The 23,209-nt window shown below is 45.8% G+C and overlaps 2 protein-coding genes across 2 annotated transcripts in view; one reads left to right on the forward strand and one right to left on the reverse strand.

The window, feature by feature from the left end:
* SLX9 (SLX9 ribosome biogenesis factor) overlaps positions 1–21,248 on the reverse strand; it is a 44,192-nt gene extending 22,944 nt beyond the window's left edge. The window contains exons 1-2 of the mRNA XM_035139828.2: positions 21,076–21,248; positions 19,218–19,320 (exon numbers count right to left, since the gene is read on the reverse strand). Coding sequence (XP_034995719.1) covers positions 19,218–19,320; positions 21,076–21,210 — 238 coding nt within the window. The 5' untranslated portion in view covers positions 21,211–21,248. The remainder of the gene's footprint in view (positions 1–19,217; positions 19,321–21,075) is intronic.
* ITGB2 (integrin subunit beta 2) overlaps positions 20,252–23,209 on the forward strand; it is a 48,645-nt gene continuing 45,687 nt past the window's right edge. The window contains exon 1 of the mRNA XM_035139784.2: positions 20,252–20,371. The gene's annotated coding sequence lies outside the window, so the exon portion shown is untranslated. The remainder of the gene's footprint in view (positions 20,372–23,209) is intronic.

Here is a 23,209-nt window from a genome sequence, read left to right on the forward strand (position 1 = left end):
CACCCAAGAGTATTAAAAGAACTGGCAGAGGTGATTTCAGAACCACTGGCAGTAATCTTTGAGAATTCCTGGAGAACAGGCGAAGTCCCAGCAGACTTTTCAAAAAGGGGAAAATAGAGGACCCAAACAATTACCGCCCAGTCAGCCTGACATCAATACCAGGAAAGATTCTAGAGCAGATCATTAAGCAAACGGTCTGTGAGCACCTAGAAAGGAACGCTGTGATCACTAAAAGTCAGCATGGGTTTCTGAAAAATAGGTCATGTCAGACTAATCTGACCTCATTTTTTGACAGAATTACAAGCCTGGTAGATGAAGGGAATGCTGTGGATATAGCCTATCTTGATTTCAGCAAGGCCTTTGACAAGGTGCCTCATGATATCCTTGTAAAGAAGCTGGTAAAATGCGGGCTAGACAATGCTACCATTCAGTGGATTTGTAACTAGCTGGCTGACGAAACCCAAAGGGTGCTCATCAATGGCTCCTCTTCATCCTGGAGAGAAATGACTAGTGGGGTGCCACAGGGTTCTGTCTTGGGCCCAGTCTTATTCAACATATTTATCAATGACTTGGATGATGGGCTTGAGGGCATCCTGAGCAAGTTTTCAGATGGCACCAAATTGGGAGGGGTGGCTAATACCCCAGAGGACAGGATCACACTTCAAAATGACCTTAACAGATTAGGGAACTGGGCCAAAGCAAACAAGATGAATTTTAACAGGGAGAAATGTAAAGTACTACACTTGGGCAAAAAAAAATGAAAGGCACAAATACAGGATGGGTAACACCTGGCTTGAGAGCAGTACATGTGAAAAGGATCTAGGAGTCTTGGTAGACCACAAACTTGACATGAGTCAACAGTGTGATGCAGCAGCTTAAAAAGCCAATGCAATTCTGGGCTGCATCAATAGGAGTATAGCATCTAGATCAAGGGAAGTAAGTATTCTGCTCTGGTCAGACTTCACTTGACCATGACACTTCTTTTGTTTCACTTTTGGCTGAGCCCCCCCCCCCCCCCGCACTGTTGGCTTAACTTACCAAAATAATAAAAATAGAAACGAAGCAAGAAACAATTATACTAAAATTTAACCACCCCACGCCACCCCAAACAAAACAAAACAGTATCATAAAAACCACCATTCAAGGTGCAGCAAATTAAGAACACCTAAGCATTTAAAATCATTTTCGCCACTTGCTGCAGAGAGCTGCTCAGAGTACGTGTGAGTGCTGTTTCTTCAACCACCTAAGTGTCTATTTCCTGCAAGTTCCTGTCTGCCTGCTATTTTGTTTACCCTGCCCAGTTTGAAGTTGAAAGAGCATGAATATAAGCCATACCCCGAAAATAAGACATAGTGATAGGCACAGCAGCAATACTGGCCGTGGCAGGAGGAGGAGGAAAAATATAAGACATCCCCTGAAAATAAGCCATAGTGTGTTTTTTTGAGGAAAAATAAATATAAGACGGTGTCTTATTTTCAGAGAAACACGGTATTACCTATTATTATTATTATTATTATTATTATTATTATTATTATTATTATATCATTTACCTGATATAGTATTTCTTATTTTGAAGGCATGACTGAAGTAGGCTGGCAATCTACCACTGGCAGCAACAGGAGTTTGGCTGTGCTTGCAACAAAGAATACTGTATAAACCAGATATAAAATGAGAATTGAAACCGAGCACTTTGTGGTATGTTTGAAAATCATTCCCCACAGCTGACCTTGAGCAGATTTCCTAAATTTTATTAAATGGGATTACACACACACACACACACACACACACACACACACACACACACACACATCTTGCTTCTAATAACCCACCAGATTCACACTAAAATAATAATGAAGGGATGAAAGGTTGTAATCTGGGAATATTATGGCCTTGTGTCTGCCTAAATTGCTCTAAGTAGATTAGCTGACTTGACATGACATTAAGCTGAAATCTGTTCCTATTGCAGCTGCACAGAGAAAGCATCTTCACTTCTGTTATGTGAATACTCACATTAAGTATTAGGCATAGTTTCTTTAGAAGAGAATAGGGACATTTGGTAAATAAAACAATATGGAAAATAACAAAGGGCTAATTTCAAAGTATGAGGAATTCTGTTGGGCATAATATTGAATATGATATGTGGTTGAAATTATGGAATCAAACATTAAAATTTACCGCATGTACCGCCTTGAGAGAGAATATCTGGAAGATGATATATAGATGGTATTTAACTCCAGTAAAATTATCTAAAATGTATAGGATGAGTAATAGAATGTGCTGGAAATGTAAGGAGAAGGAAGGAGATTTTTATCATATGTGGTGGAAATGTGATAAGGTTAAAGAATTTTGGGAAATGATATATAATGAATTGAAGAAGATTTTTAAATATACTTTCCCTAAAAAACCTGAATCATTCTTGTTAGGAATGATAGGTCAAGAAATTAATAAAGAGGACAATGTATTATTTCTGTATGCAACAACCGCGGCTAGAACATTATTAGCCCAAAAATGGAAGGCGCAGGATTTACCGACGATTGGAGAGTGGCAGACAAAAATGATGGATTATGCAGAATTAGCGAGACTGACTAGCGGGATCCGGAACCAGGGGGAAGCAAGGTTCCTAAAAGATTGGAGTAAATATGTGGACTATATGGAAAAGAACTGTAGAAGTTTAAAAACTCTTGCAGGGTTGAAATAAATCCTGCGAATTGACTTTAAAGGGAAGACACAAAGGAACTGCGGGATAAGCTCGGATTAGAAAACCTATTGAGGGGAGGGAGGGAAGTCAAGCTCGGCGGAGCATGGTAAATAGAGGATAGTGAGAAAGGTCAAAAGAGTAATGTATGTTATTGTGAGATTTTGAATGTTTGTATGTTTTGGTTGGATGTTTATAAATGTGTGTTAATTGGAAAATCTATTAAATTGTTTAAAAAAAAACAAAGTATGAGGAATTCTGTTTAACAAAAAGATAAACTAAAATACTACATTAACACACATGTTCATGAAGCCTTTAGTTTGATCAAAGACTTGAGGTTTTGTTTCTTTTTACAAAAATCATTCAAGTACCACAAAGCATAGAAACTGAAATGTTAGGACATTCATTCACTCGACCTTCCTTGCTGTGTAAGCAGCAAACTCATACTGCAGTCTCATACAGGTTGAGTCCTTTAAAAGAGGCCCCATGGATACAGAGTACACATGTTCCACGGGGCCTCTTTTAAAAGACTCACCCTGTTAGCTGCAGTGCACTCACCTCCCCTTTTTAAAGAGCTGTTTTTATGAATTTTTTTCAGACTTAACAAGGGTACATACAACACCTCTGTTTTCAATTCATAGAGTCCATTCCACAGGTCAGTTACATTCAGTGTGAGACACTGCTGCCATAGACATTGTGAGGTTGGGGCAGGGGGAGAGGAAAGCAGCACGTTTTCATGGTCTTTCTGTCCTCAGAAGCTTTGGTCACTGCTTCTGTTTTATACTGTACATTCATGTTTAAAGACCCAAGCATCACCAGACTGCTCCCTCCAAACAGGCATTACCTCCTACTCCACACAAACACACAAAGCAAGCTGTTGTTGGAACATCATAGGATTCTGCTCTTCAGTTTAAAAAGTGGCAAGAGATTGGCTATTTTTTTAAAAAAAATGAATGTAAAAACATATCTTATTAAAACTTCTTTTTTTAAAAAAGGAGTGGGCATTAAAGTATTCTTCGCCTTAGGATTGTCTCATCCCCCTCCACCAGCCTGGCCATTTGGCCCACCTGGACCAAAAGAGATAGAAAAGGCTTTCCATTGGGGTTGGGATTTTGCCTGGGCAATAATGGTATTCCAAGAGAGGCAGTTGAAGAGAACCAACGGCCAGACCTCTTTTGTGTTCACTGAGAAACTGACCATCCATGCTGCCTACCTATAAGTAACCTGAGATCATTGCGCTGTCCTTGGTTGGAAGAGGTGTGGGACTGAGGAGGCTGTTTCTCTGATGGCTCTGTCAAATGGGAAGCAAAGTGTAGGAAGGAGCCTCCACCCCTCCTTAAAGGATGCCTCACGAAAGGGAGGACAATTATGAAGTTGGGAAAGGAAGACAGATGGGGCAAGACAACTTTGCTGGGCTGTGATCAAACCTGTCACAGTGGCCTGGGTGGCCTACTTCAGAGTAACGACTCCACACAGCTCTGCATTTTATCTTTTTATTGGTGCTGCGTATTTACAGTGCTAAAGGCAGTGCTATTTACAGAGACACATCTTATCCACTTGAGTCAGAACCTCCAAATGGGGTTTGGCGCGTCTTTCTCCAACATAACAACTTGGGGAGACCCAACCTCTTCCCCCGATGCTTCCCGCGCAATTCCGGAGTTGGGGGGATCGGCCTTCCCCCCTTGCTTCCCCCTTCCTGTCCCACCTTGGGCGGTGGCTCCGCTACCTTGCCTGAGCCTCGGACACCACTTCCTGCTTCTCCACTCGATTTGGAACTCTCCCTGCTTTCCCCAGCGCTTGGCGATGGGCTGGACCTCAAGATGGGAGGGACTTCCCGATATCCCTTGTCCCTCACAAAACCCAATGGCACTACACCCCAACTGTTTCTACAAATGAGGCAGAGGTTATTTACAACATGTCCGTTTTCCACTAAAAATGAATTCTAACAACAAACTATTGGGTTCTTGTTTGAGCTCGTTATTCTCATTTAAGGCCATAGGCACCTGAAACTGTACACATCGTAGCTACCGGTAGCTGAGAATTAAATATCAGAGATGCAGTATCATTCTTGTTTCACTCCGTCTTGGATATTTAGGGTGACCACATGGCACAAACCACACAGATGGCCTACAATGCCCACAGCTTTCCCCATGGGGGGGGGGGTCAGTCTGACTCTCCAGAACGAAAGCAGTTGCCCACAGCAACTCCACCCGCCTTATTTCATTCCTCTCTTGTGGCTCTCTAAGGAGGCATCCATACATAATTCAAAACCTATCACTTCTATAGTAATTAAGCCAATTGATTTGAACTCTGTTAAACTGACCTTCCTATCCGCTTACCACCTGACCTTCAAACATGCAGCAGTTTCTCTATGCAGGTCAACTGGTATCTCATTTCCTCATGCAGTTACAATGTAGTCAAGAATGACCAGTCCATTCATAACTTCTTCTAAAAAAAACCCAAAACACCTTTTTGCAAACCACTTCTAGATTTTCTTACAGGAAAGTGGAATATAAATCAAGCAGTACCTGTATATAAATTTTGTGAAATAAATACGTAAAATAAATCCCCAAAGAAGATTAGGCACACACCTTAATCTCACTCACAGCACTTGCTTTCCAAATAGAATCTGCACAATCTACCTGAAATCAGATTGGGACACCACCAAAAAGCTTTCACTGAATGCTGCAGAGTCTGCATTTGTCCCATGAAGAGATAAAATCCCACATTGTTTGACTTGAAAGAAAGGCCATTTAGCCTTAGACCACGGGTGTCAGACCCAAGGCCCGCGGGCCAAATGCGGCCCGCGAGACCTCGCCATGCGGCCCGCGAGACCTCGTCATGTGGCCTAGAGCGCCAGAATGCAGGGGGCGCTGAGCAGCCCGCCCGCCGCCCGCTGCCGCCACTGCCACCGCCGCCGCCGCCCTGTGCTGCCTGGGGCCGACTCCCGCGTCTGCAGGGGGGCGTAGTTGGCCCCCTGCACCAGCCCCTCCCCGCCGCCGCATCATACCCTCTGCCAGCCAATAGGGCTCAGGGGGGCGGAGTCCAGCTGCAGCGGGAGAATTTCTCTTTGCTGGGCTTCCGGCGAGGCATCACGGCGCGCGCCACGGAGCTCCTGAGGGCAGCCAGCGTGTTCGCGCTGCCCAAAGGGCTCCTAAGCCACTGAGACCGCCGCCGCGTGAGTGCCGGGGGTTCCTGTTGGACCCCCCCCCCCAGCTGAACAGAGAGAGAGAGAGAGAGATCGACCCTACTGCGCAAGTGCCATTCATTTCCATGGGAGTTCGCCCTGCAAAGCCCCCTGAAATGAATGGCGGCGACAAGAGTGGGTCGTTTCCTGAGCCATTGAGCAAGGTTAGTGGCCGCTGGAGACGCAGGGAGGGAGGGAGGGAGGCTCTCAGAAGCAGCCGGAGCCCACCCGGGCAGATTAACCCTTGGGCTGCTGGGTACCATCAGCTCATTCACCCGCTGCCTTTCTTCCGCTGCTTTCGAGAGAAGTCCGGTTAGGCGGCAAGGCTGGAGTTGCAGGCTGATGCAAAGGAAGGGGCTTGAGGAGCTGGGGACGGGGAAAGAGATCTCTGCTGGCACCAGAGAGGGATGGCTGGTCGGGCAGTTTCAGCTCACGGAGGATTGTTTTCTGTTTGAGAAGTGGGGAGGCTATTGACAGGGAAGCGAGCGCTCACTTTCCCTCTGGAGAGCTCAACAGCTGCTCTCGGGCTGGCAGCGCCTTGAAATCAATTTTAAAGAGAGGGAAAGGGGAGGAGAACAAGCGGGGATGGATGGAAAGAAGGCGGGAGGGAGGGAGGGAGAGAGAGGAGGGAGGGAGGGAGAGAAGGAGGGAGGGAGGGAGGGAGGGAGGGGAGGAGGACAAGCCGGGAGCCTCTGAGGGGGAGAGCGAGAGAGCTAGGAGACAACGGGGAGCAGCCGCTTTGCAGCCGCCTCAAGATCTCACATCTATACACTCTCCGATCGATGGCAAGGAGGGATAATATTTGTCAGCTGCAGTCCTCCCCCACCTTTTCCATTCTAACCCAAGAAGGGAGGGAGCTAATGTCTAAGAGGCATTTCCTCTCGGTTCCAAAAACAAAACAAGAATTAGCCCATTATAAAAGAGGAGAGAAGAACCCCGCAAGCGAGTAAAATCTAGTCAGAAAAGTTTAAAAAAAAGTTAATGCCTTGTGTTTGCCACATGTGTAATAAACAGTGTTTGGCAATATTTGTATGTTTTTTTAAAAAATTACTCTCTGTTACCAAAAATCATTTTTCAATAAATTGTACAATAATTGTACATTTGAATACCTACTTGCCATTATTCTGACTATGTTTTTGCTTTCAGAGCTAGTTATTACTTACATTATTACAAAAAACAGTAATAATTGAATGCAGTGACAATAATTTATAATAATAAAGAGTGGACACATAGTCCTACAGATACAACCGGCCCTTTGAGGGTGAGCAAACTGCTGATGCGGCCCCCCGATGAATTTGAGTTTGACACCCCTGCCTTAGACAATCCACTTCTTTAGAACTGAATGGCAGAGCCTGTGCCAGCCAGGATTTTAAAGAATAGAACAAAATGTGCAGAGTACTCCTTGCACATTGATGTGGCACTGCTTACGTTCAGGGAAGGTGTATTTTCTTTGCAAAACACTAAAGCAAATGGGGTCCGTAGGCAGAACATTTTCTGTTTTCCCCAATGAAATGACTTTGCAGAGCAGTTATTCCTAGTTCACCCCTTCTGCTGACCATCCCCTCAAGGAGTGTTCTTCTTCAGAGCTCCAAGCAGCCTGAAACAGGAGCCTGGGTGGGTTCAGGCCTCTCAACGTTGGAGTTGGAGGGACTAATTTCTCTTTATTCTATTTTCTATTCTGGGGTCTCTATATACGACAAGGGATGTTTTTCATGGCACAGATGGGGACACTTGAGGATATGCTCTGTAATGTAGTAAGAAAGCCATTTCTCTGTCTCCCTCTGCCCATATCAGTCCATCATCTGATACGCTAACATTCTCTGTCTCAAACGGTGCCAACCAGAAACTGATATACATTCTGCCAGACACTGGATTCCTCTCCTCTCACCCCCAACTGCACAAACCTTGGGGTAGAGGTATTCCAAGAGAAAATAAATGACGAAACTCAACATTTCAGCATATCCCCCTGCCCAACATGCCAGAGGTCCCTCAGGAGCAGGCTGTGCATGGCGCAGGAGACTAGGGGGGAAAGGAAGGGGAAATTCATCCATGCAACACTGGATGTCACTCTTTCAGGTTGTATGTCACACGTGGGGCCCTGCAACAACATTCTGCAGTGGATAATGTTGTCTGTTCAATGTTCCAGCCACCCCGTTCCATCCCTGCTTTCTTCCCCGGCCCCCATCAGTGAGCTCTTCAGCTCCACTGAACATGCTCTACAATTGTTGGGCTTCTTCTTTGCCTACTCAACCCAACCTACAATGTGAGGATAAAAGCAATCAACAGCACTGCAGGGATTTATTTAAAAGGTTCATATCATGCTTTAACCAAGAATGTTTTCTGGGCAGCTTACATCATGAACTATATCAGAATAATAAAAAACTAATAAAAACAACAATTAAAACTCACATCAGAATAGAAATTAAGAAAAACAGCAGCAGTTTTCATAAAGGTCCACTCATCCTGTAAAGCAGGCATCCCCAAACTGCGGCCCTCCAGATGTTTTGGCCTACAACTCCCATGATCCCTAGCTAACAGGACCAGTGGTCAGGGATGATGGGAATTGTAGTCCAAAACTTCTGGAGGGCCAAAGTTTGGGGATGCCTGCTGTACAGCTAGAACATCTGGTTTTCCAGGAACGGTTTCAGTTGGTGTGGAGATTGCCATACTGCTGGAGCCAACCAAACCACAGGGAACATGTTCCATAGTCAGGATGCTAACCCAGAAGAGGCTCTTTCTCACACTGCCACCACATGCACCATTCCTTGTGGTGGAACACAGAGAAGGTCTCCACGGTTGATTTTAAAACACAGGTAAATTGGCCAGGAGAGGGCACCAATAGCTTAAAGTTAAAGCTCTCCTCCTGCCAAAGCAAAAATAAACTATAAAAAGGATCTAATGTTCTGAGGAGTGAGAGATAAAAAGGACTAGTGGAGATGCTGTGCTAAAAGGATTGCCTGGAGCAACCAGTCTCCCCTTTTCCAAGTAGCAGAAAATGGTGCAAATGCTCACCACAGTGATGCTAAATAGTCCACTGAAGATGGAGGTCATGGAGGTGCAGACTGAAGCTGAGGGTCTGCAGTTTCCCAGAGCTTGCCCTTGATTTTTTAAGTCTTTCCAATAGATTGCACAGAGAGGAGTATAGCTAAAACACTGATCTATTTATTGCACAACTATACGTCAAGAGTTAAGCCAGCAACCTGCAGCTGTTGTGCAGGGAGCTGAACAGAATTCTTGGTTATGAAATGCTGTGGAACAGAAAGTAGGAACCAGCATCTTTATCTGAGCCAGGTAGACACTCTGGAAATGAAAACAGACGGCTTTCTCTTATCTGATTATCCACTTCACCACTACATGAAAGAAGATAAATTTTAAATCTCTGCACATGCAAACTGATACTGCAATAGAACAGCCGATCTGTTTCACATTTTTTATTTTTACAAGGATATTAGCCAAGCAGGCGCTGGCCAATCTTTAGACCATTCCAAGATTTCACGTGCCTGATTGGGAGCAGTGCTCCAAGCCATGATGCATCCTCATTACAGAGTTACTTTCCCCCCTTTTTATTATGCTCTGGAAGAACAAGCTGCCATGAGTGCAATAACAGATCATGACTGTACATGAAGGAGAGAAACTTTACAGCACTTTGGGAGAGGTGCATAAGTCCGGTACCAAAATAAAATGTTTTTTTCAACAGCACTATGCAGAGATTTATTACCAGTGTAGATGGAGCAGCCCCTTCATGGATCAATGCCTTGTCGTGGCGAAGGGGCTTGAATAACTCAGAGAAGCTATGAGCTATGCTGCGACGAACCCAAGGACTTTGCCACCAATTAATATGCGACAAACCCAGTCCCGGCGTTGTCACTAAACTTTCGGGGATCCTTCTTAATATGAGACGAAATGTCCTCCCTCTCTATTACTAAAACTGACACAGGAATCCAGGGGTGAAACCACCACCCTCCACTTCTGTGAGTTTAGGTACCCAGCTGGAATAACTAAGCACATCCACTAACATTTAAGAAAGCTTTATTACTAGAGGTCTTTTAAACGCGTAATGGTTTCATGTGTACAGGCTCTTAGATCATATTCTTAGTTTCAATCAACAATGGCTAGATAATATAATTCAATTAAACTCCTCAGAACACTTTAAGATCTCCTACGCCTACCCACACTCTCCCTCGCTCCCACAACCCTCTCAACCGAATTAACTCCCTCCCATTCCTTTTAAAACCCTGGCAGTCCCGCCCCTCAGGAATGGAATGTGTCATTTATCCAGGAGGTTGGGGTTTAACTCTCTGCACCCTGGAGTTCTTTTGCCCACCAGGCCAATCCGTCACATATGCCATGCAGGGCCACCCAAGATGGACAGGTCATAGTGGAGAGTTTTGACTAAACGTGATCCACCTGGAGAAGGAACTGGCAAGCCACTCCAGTATCCCTGCCAAGAAAACTCCATGGACAAAGACAACAGGCATATAAAAGTTATGACGCTGGAAGATGAGCCCCTCAGGTCGGAAGGCGTCCAACATGCTACTGAGGAAGAGCGGAGGACAAGTACAAATAGATTCAGAGCTGATGAAGCGGCTGGGCCAAAGCTGAAAGGACGCTCAGTTGCGGATATGCCTGGAAGTGAAAGGAAAGTCCGATGCTGTAAAGAAAAATATTGTATAGGAACCTGGAATGTAAGAACCATGGATGGAGGTAAGCTGGATGTGGTTAAAAATGAGATGACAAGAATAAATATCGACATCCTGGGCATCAGTGAACTAAAATGGAAGGGAATGGGCGAATTCATGAACTATTTAAAATTTTAAAAGATGATGCTGTTAAGGTGCTACACCCAATATGCCAGCAAGTTTGGAAAACTCAGCAATGGCCAGAGGATTGGAGAAGATCAGTCTACATCCCAATTCCAAAGAAGGGCAGTGCCAAAGAATGCTCCAACTACCGCACAATTGCACTCATTTCACACGCTAGCAAGGTTATGCTTAAAATTCTACAAGGCAGGCTTAAGCAGTATGTGGACCGAGAACTCCCAGAAGTGCAAGCTGGATTTCGAAGGGGCAGAGGAACCAGAGACCAAATAGCAAACATGCGCTGGATTATGGAGAAAGCTAGAGAGTTCCAGAAAAACGTCTACTTCTGCTTTATTGACTATGCAAAAACCTTTGACTGTGTCGACCACAGCAAACTATGGCAAGTTCTTAAAGAAATGGGAGTGCCTGATCACCTCATCTGTCTCCTTAGAAATCTCTACGTGGGACAAGAAGCTACAGTTAGAACTGGATATGGAACAACTGATTGGTTCAAAATTGGGAAAGGAGTACGACAAGGCTGTATATTGTCTCCCTGCTTATTTAACTTATATGCAGAATTCATCATGCGAAAGGCTGGACTAGATGAATCCCAAACCGGAATTAAGATTGCCGGAAGAAATATCAACAACCTCAGATATGCAGATGACACAACCTTGATGGCAGAAAGCGAGGAGGAATTAAAGAACCTTTTAATGAGGGTGAAAGAGGAGAGCGCAAAATATGGTCTGAAGCTCAACATCAAAAAAACCAAGATCATGGCCACTGGTCCCATCACCTCCTGGCAAATAGAAGGGGAAGAAATGGAGGCAGTGAGAGATTTTACTTTCGTGGGCTCCTTGATCACTGCAGATGGTGACAGCAGTCACGAAATCAAAAGACGCCTGCTTCTTGGGAGAAAAGCAATGACAAACCCAGACAGCATCTTAAAAAGCAGAGACATCACCTTGCCGACAAAGGTCCGTATAGTTAAAGCTATGGTTTTCCCAGTAGTGATGTATGGAAGTGAGAGCTGGACCATAAAGAAGGCTGATCGCCGAAGAATTGATGCTTTTGAATTATGGTGCTGGAGGAGACTCTTGAGAGTCCCATGGACTGCAAGAAGATCAAACCTATCCATTCTTAAGGAAATCAGCCCTGAGTGCTCCCTGGAAGGACAGATCGTGAAGCTGAGGCTCCAATACTTTGGCCACCTCATGAGAAGAGAAGAATCCTTGGAAAAGACCCTGATGTTGGGAAAGAGTGAGGGCACTAGGAGAAGGGGACGACAGAGGACAAGATGGTTGGACAGTGTTCTCGAAGCTACGAACATGAGTTTGACCAAACTGCGGGAGGCAGTGCAAGACAGGAGTGCCTGGCGTGCTATGGTCCATGGGGTCACGAAGAGTCGGACACGACTAAACGACTAAACAACAGATGGAGCAGAAAGACAGAACTGGAGATAGTTGAGGAAAGCCCACCATTAATCCAATCCTAGACTTCAGATGCTGACACCTTCAGTTTACAGCATCTTAAGAGTTATTTGAATGTCCAAAGTCACTGCCAACTCCACACAATCACGGTTCCAATCTTGATCTTTTAACATACCAGGGAACCAGGCAGAGGGCCTTCTCGGTAGTGGCACCCACCCTGTGGAATGCCCTCCCACCAGAGGTCAAAGAGAACAACAACTACCAGACCTTTAGAAGGCATCTCAAGGCAGCCCTGTTTAGGGAAGCTTTTAATGTTTGATGGATTTCTGTATTTTAATATTTTGTTGGAAGCCGCCCAGGGTGGCTGGGGGAACCCGGCCAGATGGGCGGGGTATAAATAAATTATTATTATTATTATTATTATTATTATTATTATTATTATTATTAACCCCCATGCTGTATGTCAGGGGAAGAAAACCTCAAAGGTTTTCTATCTTCCATGGACCCACATGCTGGAAGTAGCTTTATTTCATATCTGCTGCTTCACAGGCCTGTTTCCACCCATGCCCTAGGTTGCTCTCACCAATATGTAAGATCTTTCAGTGGGCCTCCTTTCCTGGGGTGCCTAGCTCCTGTGCTGTTGGCCGAAGCCCAGGACTCCTGTGCCTGCCTGTGGAGGAAGGGGGCGGAGTAAATCAAAGATGCAGGGATTCCCTCTTTGCCTCCACCCTGTGGGGCTCATTGGGAGAACCTGAAGATAGCCTCAGGCAAGGCAGTAAGAGTCTCATCAAGAGCAATGGCTTGGCTGGTGTTTGGTGACATGGGTCAAGGCGTCCTCCAAGGGCAGGCACTGGTAAACCCATCAAAACCGCATGGACATTTATCTAAACAAGGCTTGCTTCTTCTTTTCCCTTTTTTAAAGGCTTGCTTCTTACCTATGCAGCCCATCATTTATATCACTCTCTCTTCTCTCCAAACAAGGCTTGCCTCATAATAGTATCCAGCAGAAATACAATGGGAAAGTGGATAGGTCTGGGCACAACACTATCTAGTGTGGTTTGAAAATCACACCTAATAAGAGATATAAGCCAGGCTGTAAAAGTTTGCCATGTTTTTTTTCTAACAGTCAAGTTTAATATGATTTATAAACCACTGCCAATAGTAGTTAAACAAAGTTAAACAAAACAGATCCCTACTGAAAGTCTATAATCTAAACACTACAGAAAAAGAAAAACAAAGAGAGGAAAGGAGGGGTTGAACTGGACATAAATCCAATCAAAAGCACTAAAAAATTGCGAACATTCATATAATGACTCCAAATTATTATGAAATGTGCCTCAGATATGGAAGAAGGCATCTGCATGGGCCAAAGCAAGAAGCAGCTAAATGGCACTAATTTACTTTTGAATATTAGTTGTCAAACTGCTGACAATCTTTATTTTGGGGGAAGATTCAACTACAATGGTACCTTGGTTGTCAAAGTTAATCCTTTAAAGCCCTAAATGGTTCCAGCCCTGTATACCTGAAGGAGCATCTCCACCCCCATTATTCAGCTCTGAGGGCCTTGTGGCGGTTCCCTCCCTGCGAGAAATGAGGTTACAGGGAACCAGGCAGAGGGCCTTCTTGGTAGTGGTGCCCGCCCTGTGGAACGCCCTCCCACCAGATGTCAAGGAAATAAACTATATGACTTTCAGGAGGCATCTGAAGGCAGCCCTGTATATGTTCTGCGGCTTTAAAGCGGTCTCCCGGCAGAGCAGCGGCGGCGAGGGCAACGATTCTCTCGCTGCCCGGATCATTGCCCTCGCCGCCGCCGCCGCTCTGCCAGCTTCGCCGAGGGAGACCGCTTTAAAGTCACAGAACAGCTGATCGGCGGTCGCATCTCAGCGCTCCGCTTTTCGCTGCCTGCCGCCGTCGCGCTTCCTGCTTCTTCTGTTCAGGCAAAAGGGTTACCTCTTGGACCTCTTGGCTCAAGACAAAGGGGTAGGCCACCCTCCCCCCCACTTCCTATAAAAGAATTATGGAAAATATTTTAGAAGTTAACTTGATTTTTAGCCTCATGCATAACCTTTCATTGTCTCTAGCTGCACCTTAAAGAGTTTGTATCAGTATGAGTCACACATCACTATATGCAAGCATAACTAGGATGCAATGGTGAATAGGCAGCATGCTGGTGCATGGGGCTAAAACTACACAGGCTTCCTCAGCTCTGGTCTGTCAGGACCTTGTGCTTGCAGGCCAGATGGGGAAAGGCTTGTGAGGCAGGGAGCAGGTCTTCCAGGGCTCACAGCCAAGGCTTTGTGCATAGCAGTGTTCAAACAAGTTATATTTAGCATGTCAAATGTGTACAGTAATTTAAATGTAGGGGGGCTTATCCAGCTTTGCAAATGAATACAAACAGCAACCATTTTTACCAGCCCCTCTGGCACCTACTCATGTGCCAAACGGTGGACACAGACACTCTTCCTTGACAGAGCTGTTACTTGACTATCCTCCTCTCCAGCTGGGGAGTTTGCTTTGCTTCTCCTCCTTCCCAATCCTGTTTCATCACATCTCTTGAGATTGTGCAAGCCTGAAGGGAGGGACTGGATCACTGTAAGCCACTACGGAAGCCTTTTGGGGCTGAAGAATAGGGTAAAAATCCTTCAAAGAAATAAGGAAATCTAGGGCAAATGAGTGGCTAAAAAAAATGCATTATGTAAATTCTATGATGTGTCTCCAAGATCTGAATTGCTAGAATAAACAGCAAGGCTTGAAAATTTTGCTACTGGTATGTAGAATAAATGTTGCCACCTGCCGACAGAAAACAAAGTAGAGGAAGGGCTCATCCACACAGCTGTTTAATGTGCATAGCAGGCGGCATCCTGAACCTCCATTAGTTTTCCATTGTCCATATGAGGTTCTCTTCAGGCTCACTGCTTTCCCACACTTTCTCCTCCCTCAAACTGGATTTTTTCACATCCTCTGTTTTTGGAGTACCCATGGTATGAGAAAATGAAGGCTGAGGGAAGGGAAAGTGTAGGAAGGCACTGAGCTGGAGGAGAACATCACACGGACAACAGAGAATTCATGGTGGTAGAGGAAGAATACTATCCACATTAAACAACAGTATGGCTTGGACTGCAGGGGGTTGGACAAGAGGACCCTCAGGATCCCTTCCATGAGCCTGAAGAGAAAGGGTGTAAACCATACCAAGCACACCAAGACCTATGAACATTGTGAAGACCTGCAATCATGCTGGAAGATACTAATAAAACTTGAAATTCCTTAGTTAATGAGATCATTTAAATTTTTATGCAACACACACACAATCAATCTATTGTGATACTGAGAACCTCCACCAAGGGAACTTCTCATTCCCACATTGAAGCATCCACATTTTCACTCCCCATGGCTGGTGTGCTATTTTGCACTTACCATAGAAAGCCCCAGCCTCCTTCCTAACCCTGCTGCTTCAGATGGGAGCAGGTATTGTCCCAGTAGTTGCACAGCATTGGCTAACACGGAATTGCATTTGCCAGATTAAACGCAGAGTAATCTAGATTAGTGCCTTGCTATATGAAATGTTATCATCACAAACTATAGATGCAACATGAGATCAGGAAAGTAACAGCTGCCACATTCCTTATTCAGCACTTGAACCTCTCTAAGGCCATGAGTATTACCAGGCCATAATTTAAATTAAAATACTGTATACAGTTGTACTTTGGTTTTTGAACAGCTTAGTTCTCAAATGTTTTGGCATGAGTGTTCCAGTTTGCAAACTATTTTTGGAAGCCAAACGTCTGACAGAGCTTCTGCACGTTTTGGAAGTCGAACAGACTTCTGGAACAGATTCCGTTCAACTTCCAAGGTACGACTGTACTTAAAAATCTATTCTCATGAGCTAGAAGCTAGACTCTCAATTGCTAAACTCCTTTCACCAACATTTCAGATTATATGACTATTAATACTAACATTTTTCTTCCTGAAATAAGGAACATTGAGTCCCACTCTCTCCAGCTAAAAAATAGTGCAGGGTCCAGCTCAATAATGCGCTCATCTGCAGCTGGGATCTCCAAGGCCCCTGGCATCCCAGGGAGGAAAAACAGATTACTAAACATAATATTTCAATTTTATATTACCCTACAAAACCACTATGTTAATAATGCAGAGAACAGCTATAACAGCGACCTTTGTGGGCATTTACTAGACAAAAGCTTAATGCATTCTGAACACTGAAATAGAAACTGATTTTATTACATACATCATAAGCTTTCATTCTGAATGAGTTGTTTCTCATGCTTTAGCTTTAATTTTAAATCAGAAATATTTATATCTGAAGAAGAGCTCAGAAGGAACTGTCACTAAGTCACAGAATGTATTTTACTGTACTTCTTGCAAACCTTTAAACACAAGGAAGCATCATTCTGCAAGGCCTGTTGGGTGCTACGTGCCCAAGGAACGGTGACTCTTCGGCTCAAGCCTTCCACCTCCCCTGACCTGCTCTGACATGGCCACAAGCAGATCCAATGTGTGCACTTTTGTTTGCAAACTCACTTGCATTCCCTACTACATCCAAACTCAAGAGAATCTACTTACGGTAGTTTGTAAACAGTTTGCCCCTGACTTGTTTCATCCACCCACTTTTAAACTAATCTGTTTCCCTGACTTTAGATTTAAAAAGTTGGTTTAAAAGTAAATGCTTCCCACACCCTCCTGACAGGGGTGCTAGAGGAGGAGAGGGAACGGGGAAGAGCAGAAAATTGAGGCTTGTGCACACAGCCTAAGAACAGAAGAACAGCCGGCTCCAGGACAGTTCCTCGGCTGCGGCTCCCTCTCACAATACGCTACAATTTAGTGTTATATTGCAAAGGGTCAGGTGATTTGAGAAACCAAGTTACAATGTGCACGGATGCACTGCCTGAAAGGGCAGCACATTATGCAATTTCATTATTGCAAATAATAATAATAATAATAATAATAATAATAATAATAATAATAATAATTAACATTCAAAACATAACGGGAAACCTCTCAAAACAATTCAAAAGCAGAAGCTGCCCATGACGCTGCTTTTGCAAGCTAGAGATGATAAGGGTTCTAACACACCCCACCCCCACCCCCGAAGATGAGAAATGACTCTCCTCTTCTTCTGTCTCCCCTCCCCTCTCCCTTCTGGCTTGGACCATACTCAAGCCTCCCAATTTACACTTGGTGTTTTGCAAGCCCCAAATAGTACATTTGCCCCAGAAATCTTTCATATTTCTTTTCCCCTCAGGTTTGTGAAGTCGAAGCAGACACTTCTGGCTACTTTATGGTGCAATTTGTATGGTTTTCATTGTTTAAGAATAGTTACAAGTAGGTAGCCGTGTTGGTCTGGTATAGTCGAAACAAAATAAAAAAATTCCTTCCAGTAGCACCTTAGAGACCAACTAAGTTTGTCATTGGTATGAGCTTTCTTTTTTTTTAAAAATACATTTTATTCCAATTTTCCAAATTCAACAAATTAACAAAACCAATCTTTTATACAAAATCTTATATTCACATCTTTTACCTTGCTCCGCCGAGCTATGACTTCCCCCCCTCCCTTCATGCGGGTTTCTTGTTAATTCCCTTTTTTGCAGTTCCTTTTTTAACATATTGGTCAATTCGTAAGGTTTATTTTAATCCTGCGAGAGTTTTTAATGATCTACAGTTTTTCTCCATATAGTCCACATATTTACTCGTCCTTTTGAAACCTTGTCTCCCCCTGGTCACGAATCTTGCATGTCAATCTAGCAAGTTCAGCATAGTCCATCATTTTTATCTGCCACTCCACAATTGTAGAAGTGTGCATGCACACGAAAGCTCATACCAATGACAAACTTAGTTGGTCTCTAAGGTGCTACTGGAAGGATTTTTTTTATACAGTATTGTTTAAGAAGTTTAATAAAAATATTGGGGGGTGGGGGTGGTAAGCAGCACATCTACACTTCTTTTGGTGACACATTTATCAGCATCAGCCCACGCTTTAAGCCAGGGGTCCCCAAACTAAGGCCCGGGGGCCAGATGTGGCCCAATCGCCTTCTAAATCCGGCCCGCGGACGGTCCAGGAATCAGCATGTTTTTACATGAGTAGAATGTGTCCTTTTATTTAAAATGCATCTCTGCGTAATTTGTGGGGCATAGGAATTCCTTCATTTCCCCCCCAAAATGTAGCCTGGCCCCCCACAAGGTCTGAGGGACAGTCGACCGGCCCACTGCTGAAAAAGTTTGCTGACCCCTGCTTTAAGCGCTGTGTCAGAGTGATTTTTTCTTCTTGCCCCAGTGCTTTCCCACAAAAATCCACTCTCTGCTGCTGAATCAGAACTGCAATCTGTAGAAAACCCAAACTGCCATTTGGTCAGCATTAGAAAGCAGGTTTGTTGCTGGGGAAGCACAGGGGGGGAGTGCTCAGACACAGCACTTTAAAGCATGGATCTGTGCCTAGAAAGCATGGGACAAAAGGCAAGTGTGGGTGAGCCCAGAACCCAGAGGTGGGCAGTGTACCCTGCTATGTTATTAGAGAAGGGAGTGTCTTGTTCCAGGAAGGGAATTCAAATACAATAGTTCACCAAACCAAAACTATGTCTAGTTTCATACAAAATAAAATAAAAAAATCCTTCCAGTAGCACCTTAGAGACCAACTAAGTTTGTCATTGGTATGAGCTTTCGTGTGCATGCACACTTCTTCAGATGCGCATGAAAGCTCATACCAATGACAAACTTACCGGTAGTTGGTCTCTAAGGTGCTACTGGAAGCATTTTTTAAATTTTGTTTCGACTACGGCAGACCAACACAGCTACCTACCTGTAACTACTTTCATACAAACTGCTTCAAAGGTGTTGCCAGCTTGAGAAAAACCTTACATCTGACTGGTGTTGGCTTAAACCGTATGCAAAAAGGGTTAACATCTTCTGGTGGTCTAATTCAACAGCTAATGAGAAGGCACTTTTTATTGGAAAAAGTTGTAACCCATTCCAAAGAACCTAGCCCATTTACAAATTGTTGAAGCTAGGAAGAGAATAGGTTTGATTCAGTAAGTGAATTTCTGTATTCTTTCTCACTGTGAGGCAGATGTGCTAGCTAGAAGATCCTTAAATCTTACCCTTTATGGCTGAAGAGATGCTTCTAGAATCAATGTCCAATGTCTTCACCAGACTTTTGGGATCAATCTTCACTCCAGCAAAGACGTTTGAGGTAAAAAATACCTGGTCCCAACACAGACAAGAACAACAAAGAGTCTTGTGACATCATGGCATAAGTTCAGGTGGACTACTATACATTTCATAAGATGTGATAAAAAAAACATGTTAAGAATAAAATGTGATGTAACTATTCCCTTTGTCCCATGCACTGTTGTTGTTGCTGGCATCTCTCTGTCTCAGGAGACAACAGAAGAAGGCACCTTTGAGAGTAAAGTCAAACCATTGGAGAGTTACAGTGCCTGCTATAGCTATAGAGAATGATAAAGGACAGACATGTTTTGTTGCAGCTGGGGCAGATGAAGGTGTTCGGTTTTGCTGCTACAAGTGCGACATAGCATTTCTGTTAGGCTGCTATTTCTACTGCACCATCCATGAGCAGGAGAACAAAAGCCATGGGCCTAGCTGGGGGGGGGGGTTAAATAAATAGAAATACTTAACTGGCCAATTGCATCACAGAACTCATTCTGCCCCCTTACAGATTCTGCCCCCCCACCTCAAAAATAAATCCTGGCAATGCCTATGACAAAAGCATTAAATATATTGGCCAGAATATACCAGGTTGGAGAGTTGTTACTTTACTGTATCTCAAGTATAATAGCAAAATTTTGGTCCATTTTTATTCTCAAAGAATTATTTCTGTAATCAGTGGATATTCATTTTTTCTACTTCTACATTTTTTTATTCAAATTGGTGAATAAAAAGTAAAGGTGATAAAACGATTGAAGAAACCACCCCTAAACTGAAGTGGAAGTTACAGGATCCTTTCAAACTTTTACCTTTCAGATTTTGCTATGAATCTGACAAGAGATGGCTCACTCCTCACCTCCTCCTGTCCTAAGAAAGTTTTGCCCTCCAGAAACATGTCCTGTATCACCATCTTGTGGAGAGCCTTGCTCCGAGCTCTGAAGGCGTACACCGCTCATTTTGGTCTACCGCTGTAGGTGCTACCAAGTGCCATGGGCTGGACCAGGGCTTTTTTCCAGCTGGAACTCAGCCCTGGCACTTCTCAGGTGGGCGCCATTGCCATCCAAAGAGAACGAAGGAGGCATTCAGGGTGAGTTCCAGCACCTCTTCTTCTGGAGAAATAGCGCTGAGATTTTGACAAAGGGTTCAAGGGATGTCAACTTTCTCAGGCAACTGCGCAGATGTTGCTCTAGGGGCTGCTGGAAACTGCTGCTCTGCAACATCTGGCGGGCCAGAGGTTCACACACACCTGGCACACGCCCTTCCCCCTGGTGCCATGGGCGCAAACTGGACGTATTTCGGGGGGTGGGCAAGAACCCAGGTATCTGTGGCGCAATGGGTCAGTGAGTTAAGCCCTTCCATTGACTTACTTGCACCTGCGCCCCAAAATGCCTGGTGCTGCAAAAGGAGCGGGAAGGAGGCGATGAAGGGGCGCCTCGCCTCCATGCCACTCTCCACCCCCCGCACAGCCCCTTCCCTCCTTCCAGAGCTCATCCACTCACACAGGTGGGAGGGAGGAACCCCGAGGGCATCTAGTCCACCTGCCGGCAACATAGCTGCCAAGTTATCCCTTTTTTAAAGGGAAATTCCCTTATGCTGAATAGGCTTCCTCGTGAGAAAAAGGAAAACTTGGCAGCTATGCGGCAAGGCAGCCGCGCGAGGAGGGGGCTTCAGTAGCTGGAGCCAGGCAGCCAAACCCCCAAGCGAGGTCGCGGCAATGCCGGACGCCGCCTCCGCCCGCCTCCCCCTCCCTCCTGCGCGGCCTCGTGGAGGAGGCGCAGAGGTCTCACTCACCTCGCCCGCCGCGGCCCTCGCCGCTTGGGCGCCCGTCGGGAGCGGCGTCTCGTTCTCGCCCGGGGTCCAGAGGTCCTTGGCCGGCCTGGGCGCCGCCTGGTGCAGCCGCGGCCGCCTCGCCGCTTTGCCCACCATGGCGGCGGCGGCAGGAGGAGGAGGAAGGAGGCTTGGGAGGGAAGTCGCCCCCTCGCGGCGCCCCGGGGAAGCGCGGAGGCCGCGAACCACGTGCTGCCGCATCGCCCGGCTGCGCTGCTCGGGGGCGCCGCCGTCTCCCTCAGCGCGACGCGGAGAAGGCCTTTCTCCCTGGCGCGGCCTCGAGGCGGCTTACGGAGGCCACCCAGGGCCGGTGGAAACGGGGGAGAGGCCGTCCCGGGGCGGGGAGAGGCAGCCGCGCTAGAACGGAGAGCCCTCCGGTCCGTGGCAGCCCGGTCGCGAAGCCCCGCCGCGGGGGCCCAGGAAGGCCCACCAAGGACCTTCGCCCGGTCGCTGCTGCCTCCGTCAGGCTGCCATTTGTGAGGGGAGGCAGGGGCGTCGCTCGCGGGTCTTCCCTTCGGTCTCGGGCGCCTCCATCGGGGCTTGTGGCCAGGCAAGAAGAGGCCGTGAGGGCGCCCCGGTGTCCAAGATGGGCGCCTGTCTGGTTCCTCCAAGTCCGGCTTTTCTCTCTGTGTGTTCCAGAAAGGGGGGAACCAATGGACGGGGAACGAGCAGCGCCCTTCGAAGCCCCTTTTTCCTTCTCCACCTGTTCTTTGGTTCCATCTGTTCCCCCCACCCTTCTTGCCTCAGCCTCTGTCTCCCCAGGTGAACCCCACTGTCTTCAGCGGGCTTCAAGTTGCTCTCCTGACCCACAGGATGGCTCTCCCCCGGGAGGCTCACCTGCTGCCCCCATGGTACGCCTTTTGAGGCCAGGGGAAAATGTTCCTCTTCGTAGAAAATTGTAGAAGTGGGAGGGACCCCGAGGGTCATCCAGTCCAACCCCCTGCAATACAGGTATCTCAGCTGAAGCATCCATGATGGTGGCCAGCTCTGCTGAGAAACCTCCAAGGTAGGAGAGTCTGCCACCTTCCATCCAAGCACTGTCAAAATAGCTCTTAACTGTCAGAAAGCTCTTCCTCAGGCATCCCCAAACTTCGGCCCTCCAGATGTTTTGGACTACAATCCCCATCATCCCTGACCACTGGTCCTGTTAGCTAGGGATTATGGGAGTTGTAGGCCAAAACATCTGGAGGGCCGCAGTTTGGGGGTGCCTGCTCTTCCTGATGTTTAGCTACAATCAGCTTTCTTCTAACTTGAAGTCATTGGTTTGAGTCCTACCCTCTGGAGCAGGAGAAAACAAGCTTGCTCCATCTTCCCTTGAGATATTTGAAGATGGCTATCATATGGGATAGCTGCATAGTCCTGCCTTGCAGGGGGTTGGACTAAGATGACCCTTAGAATCTCTTCCAACTCTACAATCCTATGGCTTCTATATCTCCTCTCAGTCTCTTCTTTTCAAAGCAAAACCTACCCCGCTCTTTCAACCATTCCTCATAAGGCTTAGTTTCCAGACCTCTTGGTTGCCGCCCTCTGGACACCTTCCAGCTTGTCAACATCGTCCTTAAATTGTGGTGCCCAGAACTGGACACAGTATTGTTTTTATTATGTATGTTGTGTTTTCATTTTGTATTTTTATGCTGTGAATTAGGCTGAGATAAAGGGTGGTTTGCAAAGTTAATAATAAACAATAAGTAAACAAAATCCTTGCTGAGGATTTTGTTTACATATTGTTAGGATGAGGGAGTTAGGATGTCATGGGCGCCCTTGTCCACAGCAGATGGACGGCAGCCATGGAAATTGCGCTGGATTGTTCCCACTGTACCCAGTGAGACCGGCTGGTGCAGGGGGGGGGGGAGCACAGATGCCATTCTCTAGGGAGGGGCTTGATCTGAGCCCTTCAACTTGCATAAGACGAGTTGTGCAACAAACAGTTGTAGAAAACTCACACACACCCATACCATGCATACTATGTGTCCTAGTCAGCGTGAGTCAGCAGAGCTTTGGAAATGGTGGACCCACTGACCTGCTCTGCCACCCAGAGCTTAGGATTCCTCCGTCACTCACTTATGTGCATCCTTAAATCATGGTTGCTTCTGGGATT

Source organism: Zootoca vivipara, chromosome 1, assembly GCF_963506605.1.
Source record: "Zootoca vivipara chromosome 1, rZooViv1.1, whole genome shotgun sequence".
Taxonomy (NCBI): Eukaryota; Metazoa; Chordata; class Lepidosauria; order Squamata; family Lacertidae; genus Zootoca; species Zootoca vivipara.